The sequence below is a fragment of the Phocoena sinus genome, chromosome 11 (assembly GCF_008692025.1).
Source record: "Phocoena sinus isolate mPhoSin1 chromosome 11, mPhoSin1.pri, whole genome shotgun sequence".
Lineage (NCBI taxonomy): Eukaryota > Metazoa > Chordata > Mammalia > Artiodactyla > Phocoenidae > Phocoena > Phocoena sinus.
Genome location: NC_045773.1, coordinates 17,824,068 through 17,834,668, shown reverse-complemented (window position 1 = coordinate 17,834,668; position 10,601 = coordinate 17,824,068). Strand labels below are relative to the sequence as shown.

The 10,601-nt window shown below is 47.2% G+C and overlaps 1 protein-coding gene across 1 annotated transcript in view; it reads left to right on the top strand.

Moving 5' to 3' along the window:
* Positions 1-372: 372 nt before the first annotated feature.
* The window catches only part of GXYLT2 (glucoside xylosyltransferase 2), an 84,647-nt gene continuing 74,418 nt past the window's right edge, over positions 373-10,601 (top strand). Inside the window, exon 1 of the mRNA XM_032650301.1 lies at positions 373-787. Within this exon, the coding sequence (XP_032506192.1) occupies positions 513-787 (275 nt within the window). The 5' untranslated portion in view covers positions 373-512. The remainder of the gene's footprint in view (positions 788-10,601) is intronic.

Genomic DNA, 10,601 nt, shown 5'->3' with positions numbered 1-10,601 from the left:
ATGGGGCAAATGCATGGAATAAGAGAGAATCCGATGAAGAGAAGATGGAATGGGAGAGTAAGTGAATGAGTGACGGAACTGAGGAAGTGAACGAGGGAATGGAACGGAATGGGAGACAACGAATGAATGAACGAATGAATGAATGAGTGGATGAATGAGGAGGTGAGAGGTTTTTAGGCTGCCCTACCTGAAGACGGAGCGCCTGGCGTCTGGCGGGTGGGCGGACGAACGGGCGGCTACTCCACACAGTACGGTAGGCGCGGGCTGCCCCTCCTCGGGCCGGCTCACGCCTCCCCCTCCTTCCCCTCCTTCCTCCTCCGTCGCGCGTCCGCTCGCCCGTCGGCCGCGCGGACCCCAGTCCCCGGCTGGCGGGCTGAGGAGGCGGCCGTGGCGCGCCGCTGCCCTCGCCCCGCCGCCGCTACCGCCGCCGCCGCCGCCGCCCGGCGCACCGCGATGCGCAGAGGGGCCGCGCCGCCCAGGGGCCGCCGCCGCCGCCGCCGCCGCGCCGCACCATGAAGCTCCGCAACAAGGCGGCGGCGCTGCTCCTGCTCGCGCTGGCCGCGCTCCTGCTCGCGGGGCTGTCCCTGCGCGCCCGCCGCGCCGCGCCCCCCGCGCCGCTCGCTCGCCCCGCGTCCGCCACGCCGCGCCGCCCCGCGCCGGCCCCCGTGCGCCTCCCGGGCCCGGGTGCCCTCCCGGGGGCGGTCCAGAGCGCTCGCCGGCGCCGGCCTCCGCGTCCGCGCCCCCGAGCCAGCCGTCGGGGCGCCGAGAGCCTGAAGAAGTTGGTGAGGTGAGTCGTGGCAGCCCCAGAATCCCATCCGCGGACCCGTGTCTCCCTCCTTCCACCCGTGTCCGGTCCATGGGAGGCTGTGGGCTGGAGGGACAAACTCCAAGTTCACCCACGGGCTGCCCACTTTTCTTTCTTTCCCCGCTAGAAATGAAAAACCGTCTTCGTGGAGTCCTGTTAACAGCGCAGTGCTGGTCATCACGTACCTTTTGAAAAGAGAAGTGTCAGGGAAAGTGGTCTGCATGGTACATTTTTAACTGTCAGGGCAAAGGCTTTTTTTTTTTTTTTTGCGTTCTTGCAAACATGCGCCCTTTGTCGAATTTCTCAATAGCCATCACGATTTAAGAATGCTTTATCTAACTCTCATGTTTCACTGGAGAATATCTACCAAAAACTTAGATCTGATTGAGTTGGAAAAGTTAGATGTTTACTAAGTACTGGCTGCCTCTCATTGAACCGCGAATCTCCCCCTGTGCTTAGAACAGAAGAGGCTCTCGACCAGAGTGTACTAAGAAGTGTTCTCCTTGGAAGCGTGGGGCTTTCCCTGTTCCTCCTTCTTTTTCAGACTCATGTGTGGTCAGAGCCCTGCAAGGAAAACATCTTAGCCTTCGACATTCTGTTTGATATCCTCTTTATCTGCACAGAGCTTAACCCGCCACAGCTTTTCATCTTTGGCCTTAGGTTTGCTGGAACACCCGCAGGTTAGGGATTTGCGTTCATTTCCTTTGTTGTGGAGAGCTTTTTAAAAATCCCCTTGTCTTGTAGCCCTCTGTTTCCTCTACCATTCGGAGACTGTTGATGTTTCTAACTGCCAGTTGCAACGTCCACATTTGCTGGGCTCCTTAATTACTTGAAACGAGTGGAAGACTTCTTTTTCACCGTAATGACTAAATTTGGTTTGGCGTTTTTACTGTAAGTGAGAGAAAAGTCAGGAAACCTAGTAAGTAGCTGTGTCAGCTTTTGTTTCTCTTCTGCCTGGTAAGAAATGTACAGATGGGTATGGACAAGTTTTAGGGGAAAAACCCCCAGTGATGTATAGAATTGCTTTTAAGTCTATTTAGAACCATTTACAATCTCTTATGAATGTATTCACTCTTTAAAATAAGGATATTTCTGTTAGGAAGTTAATAGGGTTTTCCCTCTTATGTACTGAGGTTTCTTGTAATGGATTCTATTACGGTTTAGCTACAAAGTTGCTGTGATTTGTAAGTTGATGGGACAAGTTGGAAGATAATTAGAATGGACACCATTTATCACAGCTAACTTTTTACAAGGCATAGTGTTAACCACAGTACATTAAAATAGTCATCATTAACACTTAGGTTACGTTCATTAACTACGCCATCTGCACCATAACCCTAGATAGTGGTTCTTTTGGAGTTCTCTTTGAACCAGCAGCACCAGAGTTACCTGGGGCTTTGTTGGAAATGCTGAGTCTCACCGCTCCCCTCCTCCACCCAGGCTCACGAAATCAAAAATCAAGAGGTTGAGTTCACTAGTGTGTGTTTTAACAAGCCCTCCTCTTGTTTCTGATGCACACCAAACTTTGAGAGACTGCTCTGTGAAGTAAGCACTAATATTATCTCCATTTTACAGATGAGGAAAATATTACACAAGGTTTAGCAATTTGTCCAAGGTTCCACGATGAGGATACAGATCCCAGCAGTCTTGGTACAGGTTGAGCCCTTTCGTACTAATGCAGGTGTCATACAGTAGGCTTGCCTGCATTCATAATTTTCCTGAAATTTTTCTGAAGAAACATCATAGATTTTTGGAACTGTCTTCATCCTTCAAGGTGTTGGGAACATTGGGGCAGCATTTTCTTGTCTCTGTCTGAGCAAATTGGCTCTGACTCGGAAGAGATCATGAACAGAATCCAAATGGTTGTTTTCGGGAAGGACTATTTCCATGAGCAACAGTGTCTCCTGAAGCCATTTTTCTTCTAAACGTATCTCTTAGATCATCATGGAAATCATGGGCAACACCATAAGAATAAAGAACAAAATTTTCAAACTCAGGAAAGAGGAAAAAACAAAAAAAAGCCACAGGAAGTCTCAGGCTCGAATGCATAAACATGAAAGTCTAGCGTCCTCTGGCGATGTTGACATTTTCAGGGACTTATTAACGTTTCTTTTGCTACCTGGACAGAAACAGCGACAGAGCACTGAGGGAGCAGGAGGAAAGATCTCTGCATGGACGCCTTTGTTGCTTTCCTAATCCTGCCTGGGTTAAATTTTTGTGGTTTAGGAGGAATTTCATTTTAGGGAGGGAAAAGAAAGCCTCATGTTTTCAGAAAATGAGCGCTTTAATCTCTTTACATGGCTAGAATCCAGAAGAGACGAAGGCTACGGTGATCTTGTATCTCGAGCCTGGGGAGTAGTCGGCAGCAAGCGTGGAGCTGGGTGGGACCCAGTCCACCACCTGCTGACCATCCTCAGTCCAGGCTGCACTGCTCCCCCCGGGGTCCTGGTGTAAGTGAAGTCCTGCCACGTCAGCACAGCAAGCATGGCACTCTCCTTCCACATCTTGTTTTCATTTCGGAGAAGTTTCCAGGGACTTGCCTAGTTAGCAGGCAGACCCTACAATTTTATAACTAGTCATTTGTATGCAGTCTGTAGTGTGGTGGGCTCTCCTTTCTATAAATATAAAGCCGGGAGGTAATGTCTGCGTTTTAGGTCAAGGGTGGGATCTGAAAACGTACACCACACTATAAGTAGCCGTTCCAGTGCACAAGAGAAATGAAATCTTCCTTCTATTTTGTTTTTTTTTTTGGTGATTTAGACCTGGCTGACTTCCAAAACAAATTTGAGACGTCTAACAGTAACAGAGACATATACAATAAGGCCATTGAAATACTTATGAAACATGAAAAGTCATAAAGAGGAGTGGGAAAGAAGTACTTTGTGACAAAAACTAAGGCCACTGTTTTTGTTTTGAATTACTAATTTTTCCAAATCTGAATTCTATTTATTTTTAATTTTTGCTGCGTTGGGTCTTCGTTGCTGCATGCGGGCTTTCTCTGCTTGCGGTGAGCAGGGGCTGCTCTTTGTTGAAGTGTGCGAGCTTCTCATTGCGGTGGCTTCTCTAGTTGCGGAGCACAGGGTCTAGGCGCGCGGGCTTCAGTAGTTGTGGCTCGCGGGCTCTAGAGCGCAGACTCAGTAGTTGTGGCGCACGGGCTTAGTTGCTCCGGGGCATGTGGGACCTTCCCGGCCCAGGACTCGAACCCATGTCCCCTGCATTGGCAGGCATATTCTTAACCACTGAGGCCACTGTTGTTATGAGGATTAAGTGTTCAATTTAGCTATAACGGGGCTTCCCTGGTGGTGCAGTGGTTAAGAATCCGCCTGCCAATGCAGGGGACATGGGTTCGAGCCCTGGGCCGGGAAGGTCCCACATGCCCCGGAGCAACTAAGCCTGTGCGCCACAACTACTGAGTCTGCGCTCTAGAGCCCGCGAGCCACAACTACTGAAGCCCGCGCGCCTAGAGCCTGTGCTCTGCAACAGGAGAAGCCACCACAATGAGAAGCCTGCGCCCCGCAACAAAGAGTCGCCCCCGCTCACTGCAACTAGAGAAAGCCCACGTGCAGCAGCGAAGACCCAATGCAGCCAAAAATTAAATAAATAAATAAATTTATTAGAAAAAGAAAAATTTAGCTCTAACCTTCCTGGCAGCCGTGTCAAAAAGGGAACCATGATGGGCTGCCTTATTTTCTTTGAATGATAAGGGGAAAAGTTTATCAAGAGGGATTATTTATTCTTCATGGAACTGAATTCTAAAATGAGAATTTTATATTAGTATAGACTTCGGATTTCAGAAGACTGTCTCTCCAGCTTGTTCTGAAAACTCCTCTTTGAGCCTACATACGGAAGAGGAAGTTCAATATAACTGCCCATCTGTGTGATAGGAAAAAGAATTTGGCATCTGGAGTCCAGAGGATTGGGTTCTAGTCCTGAGCCATTTCACCCTAATTTGCTTATCTATAAACATGTGGGTCGATCTACAAGTTTTCTAAGATCTCTTCCAGCTCTGACATTTGATGGTCCTGTGATGAGATCAACAAGTTCAGCTGCAAAATCCCATCAATGACTGTTGCTTAGCCCTTTGTGCCATCTCTTGCAAAATCACTGTTTCTCATTTACTGGCTGTAGCCTAGAGCTCCAAGTGATTAGTCAGCCTCAACCCCCTCCTGAACTTTATTCTTTGTCTGTGTGTTAGCCTGGCTATTGCTGTTTTCTCTTAAAATATGACTTCTAAGGGAGACTTAGGCTGCCTCTGTCATTTTATTCCACAGTCATTCAGCAAATGTTTATTGCACATGTATCCTGGGGCAGGTACTCAGTGTGCGATGGTGAATGGAGTTGCTTCCCTCCCAGAATTTGGGGGAGGGGGGAGGGGAGACAATACAGAAACACATTACACACTTGGCAGCCTCTGGAGCTGCCCCGAGAGGAAGCGTGCGTATTTGCTCATCAAGAGACAGCTCTTCCTGCAGTTCTCTTTGGTCTCTGAGATAAGTCTTCTTAGAGGGTTCAAGCCTGAATAAATGTCTCACTAAAGAGGGATGATGTTATACAGCAGAATGCCAAGTCTGTGGCCATCCTATAATTAGCTGGTCGCCCCAGAACACATTACAGATCCCTAGATCTTGGGGACCATCTATGATATTTTGTCACTGTGAGTCCTGATTCTTGTCCAATTCATTTTTGTTGATTGGTCCGTGAGACCCCTCTTTCACGCTCTCTGTGTATTCAGTTAATAAGCCCTCTTGGTTTTATCCCCAAATATAACCCCAATCCCACTATATCTACCACTTCCATGCTACCACTGAGCTAAACACCATAGTTTGACACATGGACTACAGTAGCTTCTCTCAGGCTTGGGGTTTCCACTCTAGCGCCCTCTACAGTCCATTTTCCATACAGCTGCTGGAATAATCTTAAATATGTAACTGGGTCACTTTGCTGGTTCCAGTGCCTAATTTCCCATCATACAGAGTAAAATTCTATTTCTTAGTGTGGCCTTTGAACCCTTGTTTGATTTCAGCCCATTTAGCTCTCTGATCTCATGTCCTGCCCTTCCCCACTTCACTCACTCTGCTTCAGCCACACTGGCCTTCAAATGCACTCATTCCTACCCCAGCACTGTTTACTTTTTCCTGTGGTGGAATGTTCTTTGCTCACATCCTTGTGTGGCTAGCTCCCTCATTTCTTTCAGCTCTGCTTTCAGATTCTGTCCTCAGCGGGATCTTCCCAGCTGCCCTAGAAAAAAGGACCCTGCCCATCATCTTCGGCCTCCTTACTCTTATTTCGTATTTTTTTAAAATAGCACTCATCATTGTATGAAAATCCTACTTTGTTTGCTCCTCCCCTCTTCATGCACACTTCATGTCTTATTAACCAATGTACCACTGGCACCTAGAACAGAGATGATTTCACAGTAGGTACTCAATAAATATTTGTCAAGTGAGCTAATGAATGAGTAAATGCAGCAACCCCCCCTTGTGCCAGCACTGTATTGATACTAAGACTTTACTTATATTATTAAGTTACATGTTACCTAATAATATTCAAAACAATCTTACACCCTTTAGGAAAATAGTAAGTATCTCTAATAGTAACATCCTTCTAAGAGAGGGAATGTTTTTCTTTTTAAGAGGTTTTATTTTTTACAACAAATTTGTGGAAAAATTGGGGAGTATGTAGTACAGAGAGTTACCATATAGCCTGTATCCAATTTCCTCTCTGATTAAAATCTTACACTGGTACATTTGTTATCATTTATCAAGTGATAGTGATACATTATTACTAATGTTTAATGTATTTAGATTTCCTTAGTTTTTACTTAGTGCTCTTTTTCTGTTCCAGGATTCTATCCATGACACCACAGTACATTTAGTTGTCATGTCTCTTTAAGCTCCCCTTGGCTGTGACAGTTTCTCAGACTTCCCTTTTTTTTTTTTTTTTGCGGTATGCGGGCCTCTCACTGTTATGGCCTCTCCCATTGCAGAGCACAGGCTCCGGACGCGCAGGCTCAGTGGCCATGGCTCACGGGCCCAGCCGCTCCGCGGCATGTGGGATCTTCCCGGACCGGGGCACGAACCCGTGTCCCCTGCATCGGCAGGCGGACTCTCCACCACTGCGCCACCAGGGAAGTCTTCCTTGTTTTTGATGACCTTGCGAGTTTTGGAGAGCACTGGTCAGATATAAGATACTCCGCTGTTGGAATGTGTCTGGTGTTTTACTCATGGTGATAACTGGGGTTATGGGTTATCTGGAGGAAGACCGTAGAGGTAAAGTGCCGTTTTCATCACGTCCTATCAAGTGCGTATACTACCGACATGATTTAACGTTGACCTTGGCCACTGGCTGAGCTAGTGTTTGTCAGCTTTCTCCACTCTCGACTTACTCTTTCCCCCCTCACTATACTCTACTCTTTAGAAGGAAGTCACTGTGCACAACTCCCACCTAAGGAGTGCGGAGTTGTGTTCCCCCGCCTTGAGGGCGGAGTATCTCTATATAAACGATATGGAATTCTTTTGTGCGGGAGATGTTGTGTTTGTTCTCCCCCCTGTGTTATTCAGTCATAAATCAGGATGGACTGGTAGATATTGATTTTGTGCTTTGAGTTACAGTCCAGTATGACTTTATTTTGTGGCTGAAATTGTTTCCGTCTGGTGATTAGTAGCTCTTTCACTTGGCTGCTCTGCTCCTCTGGTAGACCCCCATCACTGTGTTTCGGCTTTCTGTTTTCAGTTTTGCCTTTCTGAGCACTTTCTTACTCTCGGGCGCTACAAGATGCTCCAGGCTCATCTTGCTTCTCTGGATGAGGGAGTGTTTTTATTTCCTAGGAGCACCAGCGAAAGTTTTCTCCCATCTCATTGGCTTTGGTTGGTTTAAATGCCTACAGTGTGGATGAGGAAATGGGAAGGAGTGGAGGGGTGGAATGGGATTAGCTAATTGAAGTAAACCAGGCAAGGGCCACCCGCTGAGTTAGGGATGAAGCCAAGACCACCTAAACCACTGGGGTGAGGGTGATGTAATAGACTTGTCTTTGGCTCCTGACCTCCATTCTCCCACCCCACCCCCAATTTGACAGTGAACTGTACCTCCAGGCAATGGTCTAAGCCTGCTATGACAGTCCCATCCCTGTTGTAGTGTAAACTTTATATATCCAGGGCTAAGACATAATTTCATTTCTCTGGCAATAGTTACTGGTGTACAGGTGTTACATGACCCAAGCTGGCCCAGTCAGCTCCTGCGTAAGAAGGGAACGGGGGCTTCCCTGGTGGCGCAGTGGTTGAGAGTCCGCCTGCCGATGCAGGGGACACGGGTTCGTGCCCCGGTCCGGGAAGATCCCACGTGCCGCGGAGCGGCTGGGCCCGTGAGCCATGGCCGCTGAGCCTGCGCGTCCGGAGCCTGAGCTGCGCAACGGGAGAGGCCACAACAGTGAGAGGCCCGCGTACCACCAAAAAAAAAAAAAAAAAGGGAAGAGAATAAGAAGAGAAGGACTTATTTTACATTATTGGACAAAAGACTTTATCTTCTAGATATGAACAAGGAAATAAATAGTCCCAGTTGTCACCACGATCCTTAGAAAACCAGCTTTGGCTGAAGTCATCACTCTGGGCAGTAGAGTAGAGAAAGAAGGAGACTATGGGTCCCTGAGGATAGTACTGAGCCCTGGAATCCACAGATCCAGAGGCCTGCCCGATCTAGGTCCCTTCTCTTCCACGCTGGAGTTGAGGTTTCTGTTATTTGCATCCAGAATCCTCTTAACAGAACCAGATGGTTCTTTGAATCAAAACCTCAGTGCTGTTGATGGAGAGAGAGGGGAATGGCTGTAGGGGGCACACAGGAAATGAAGGTCCGTCACACCCTGGAGCGGCCATTCTGTGCACCTGACCTTGTCCCAGGTGGCAGGTGATTCCGGGATAGGTTCCTAAGCCAAATTAGAGCCTCTTTTTTAGGGATTTAAAAAATTGGGGTCAGAGACAGCATAAGGGAAAACTGTTTCTAGTGGCTGCAGCTGTGTCTCTGCCAGGTGGAGAAAGCTGGTCTGCATGGAGAGTTCATGGACCCAAGATGACCTGGAGGGCTGAGAAGCAACATCCAGCAACCGGGGTGGGGGTGGGTTCTGACGTTGTTCCCAAGGGCAGCTTCTGCCCTTTGCCACTGTCCCGTCCCTGTCCTAGCTTCTATGAATTGAGTTTCTGTCACTCACCACCATAATGTCCTGACTGATGTGGATATGTAGCACCTGTTTTTAGCACCTTTGGAAAATTCCGTAAATGGTGGCCATATTGACACATCTCCCTAGAAACTCCATAGGTGAGAGTCATTGGAAGAAAATTTGAGAACAGATTTGTTTCCTTTGGAAGTACTTCTCTTCATGTTATAATTTACTGTAAGAAAACAAGAGGTAAAGTTTTATGTTATATCTATCTTGCCACCATTTAAAATATTTAAAAAAAAAAAAAGAAAAGAAGAGGCTTCAGTTGAAGACAGAATTCATTGTATGTTCCCCTCCAGATCTTCCCCAGAGCTTGATTTATCTCATACGACGAAATTTCGAAAACTGCCCCCTGGAAAGAGGAGTTTCTTGACTTCATGCCTTTATTGGGAGTCCGTGATTTTTTTGGCAGCCAAGAGCGACTGTGGTGTGTTTGAGGGTGATGTTTGGATGCCCCTCCCCCCGACCTCTTTTAGCAACACAGAAGACTGTCATCTTCTGGTAAAAATTCATCATGGTACAATTTAGAGTCCAAGCTTTCCATAAATAGGAGGCAATAGAGAACACATAATCTGAAGCGTGATTTCCTTTTATACAAGAGGAAACTGAGGTCCAAAGAGCTAAAATTGTAATAATGCACATAAAACACCAAGCACAGGGCCAGCTCATGGCAATCACTCAGCAAGTGACGTGCTGCTCTGAGTACCGTTAGTGTCCATGGTTGCTTTATTATTTAGAAACTGAATCCTAACTAGATCCAGCTGACTGGCTGTGTGGCTTTGAATGAGTCAGTGCTCCTCAGCCAATCTAGGCTTTCTTCTAAGTTCAACGAGGAAATGAAACGATGTGAGTCAAAGGCTGGCACGGTACCTGCAACACGAGAAGGTCTCAGCAAATGTTAGCCAGAGCTAAGGATTTAGGCAGGCTTTTCCCTGGGTTGTGTCTTGAGAAAATGAAGACAGCTTCCACATATAACGAATGCTACCCTAACCCCAGTGTCCTGGTCCTTAGTGAAAGCTCCGGGAATAGATGGGACAGGACCCTTTTCACTGCCTCTGGTTGGGTTGGGCGATTGTTCTGGAGACTTTGAGACCTGGAAGTCAGGCTGTCTGTAGCTTTGATTTCCACTCAAGGGCAGAGAACTATTGTTTCCGAGCTCAGAAAAGCAGAGGGTAAGTGAAGAGTTTTCAGGAATTAGGAGGTGTCCTCAGGCACCAAAACGCAGAATTTTGTTCACAGACAGTGCTCTTCAGGGGCCTGTGTCTCTGCTTGGGCTTGAACCCTTGCTCTGCTTTTTCCTCATCCCAGTTTTGTGGGAATTAAAAGGAGCCGGGTTGTCTGACCACTGGTTCCAAAGTAACAAGCCTTAGTGTTCAAGTATCAAATTTCATCCCTCAGGAGGAATGGGTTAATGGATGTCGGTGTTAATGTCTGAGAACTTTTAAAAATGCACAAACACTTCAAACCTCGTTTGTAGTAATTTAGGGTATTGACACTTAAAATAAATTTTTTGCTGCTCTGCCTCGCCCATTTTGGGCATGGACATAAAATATTTGGAGAAAAATGAAGGCTTCTGATGCATCTAAG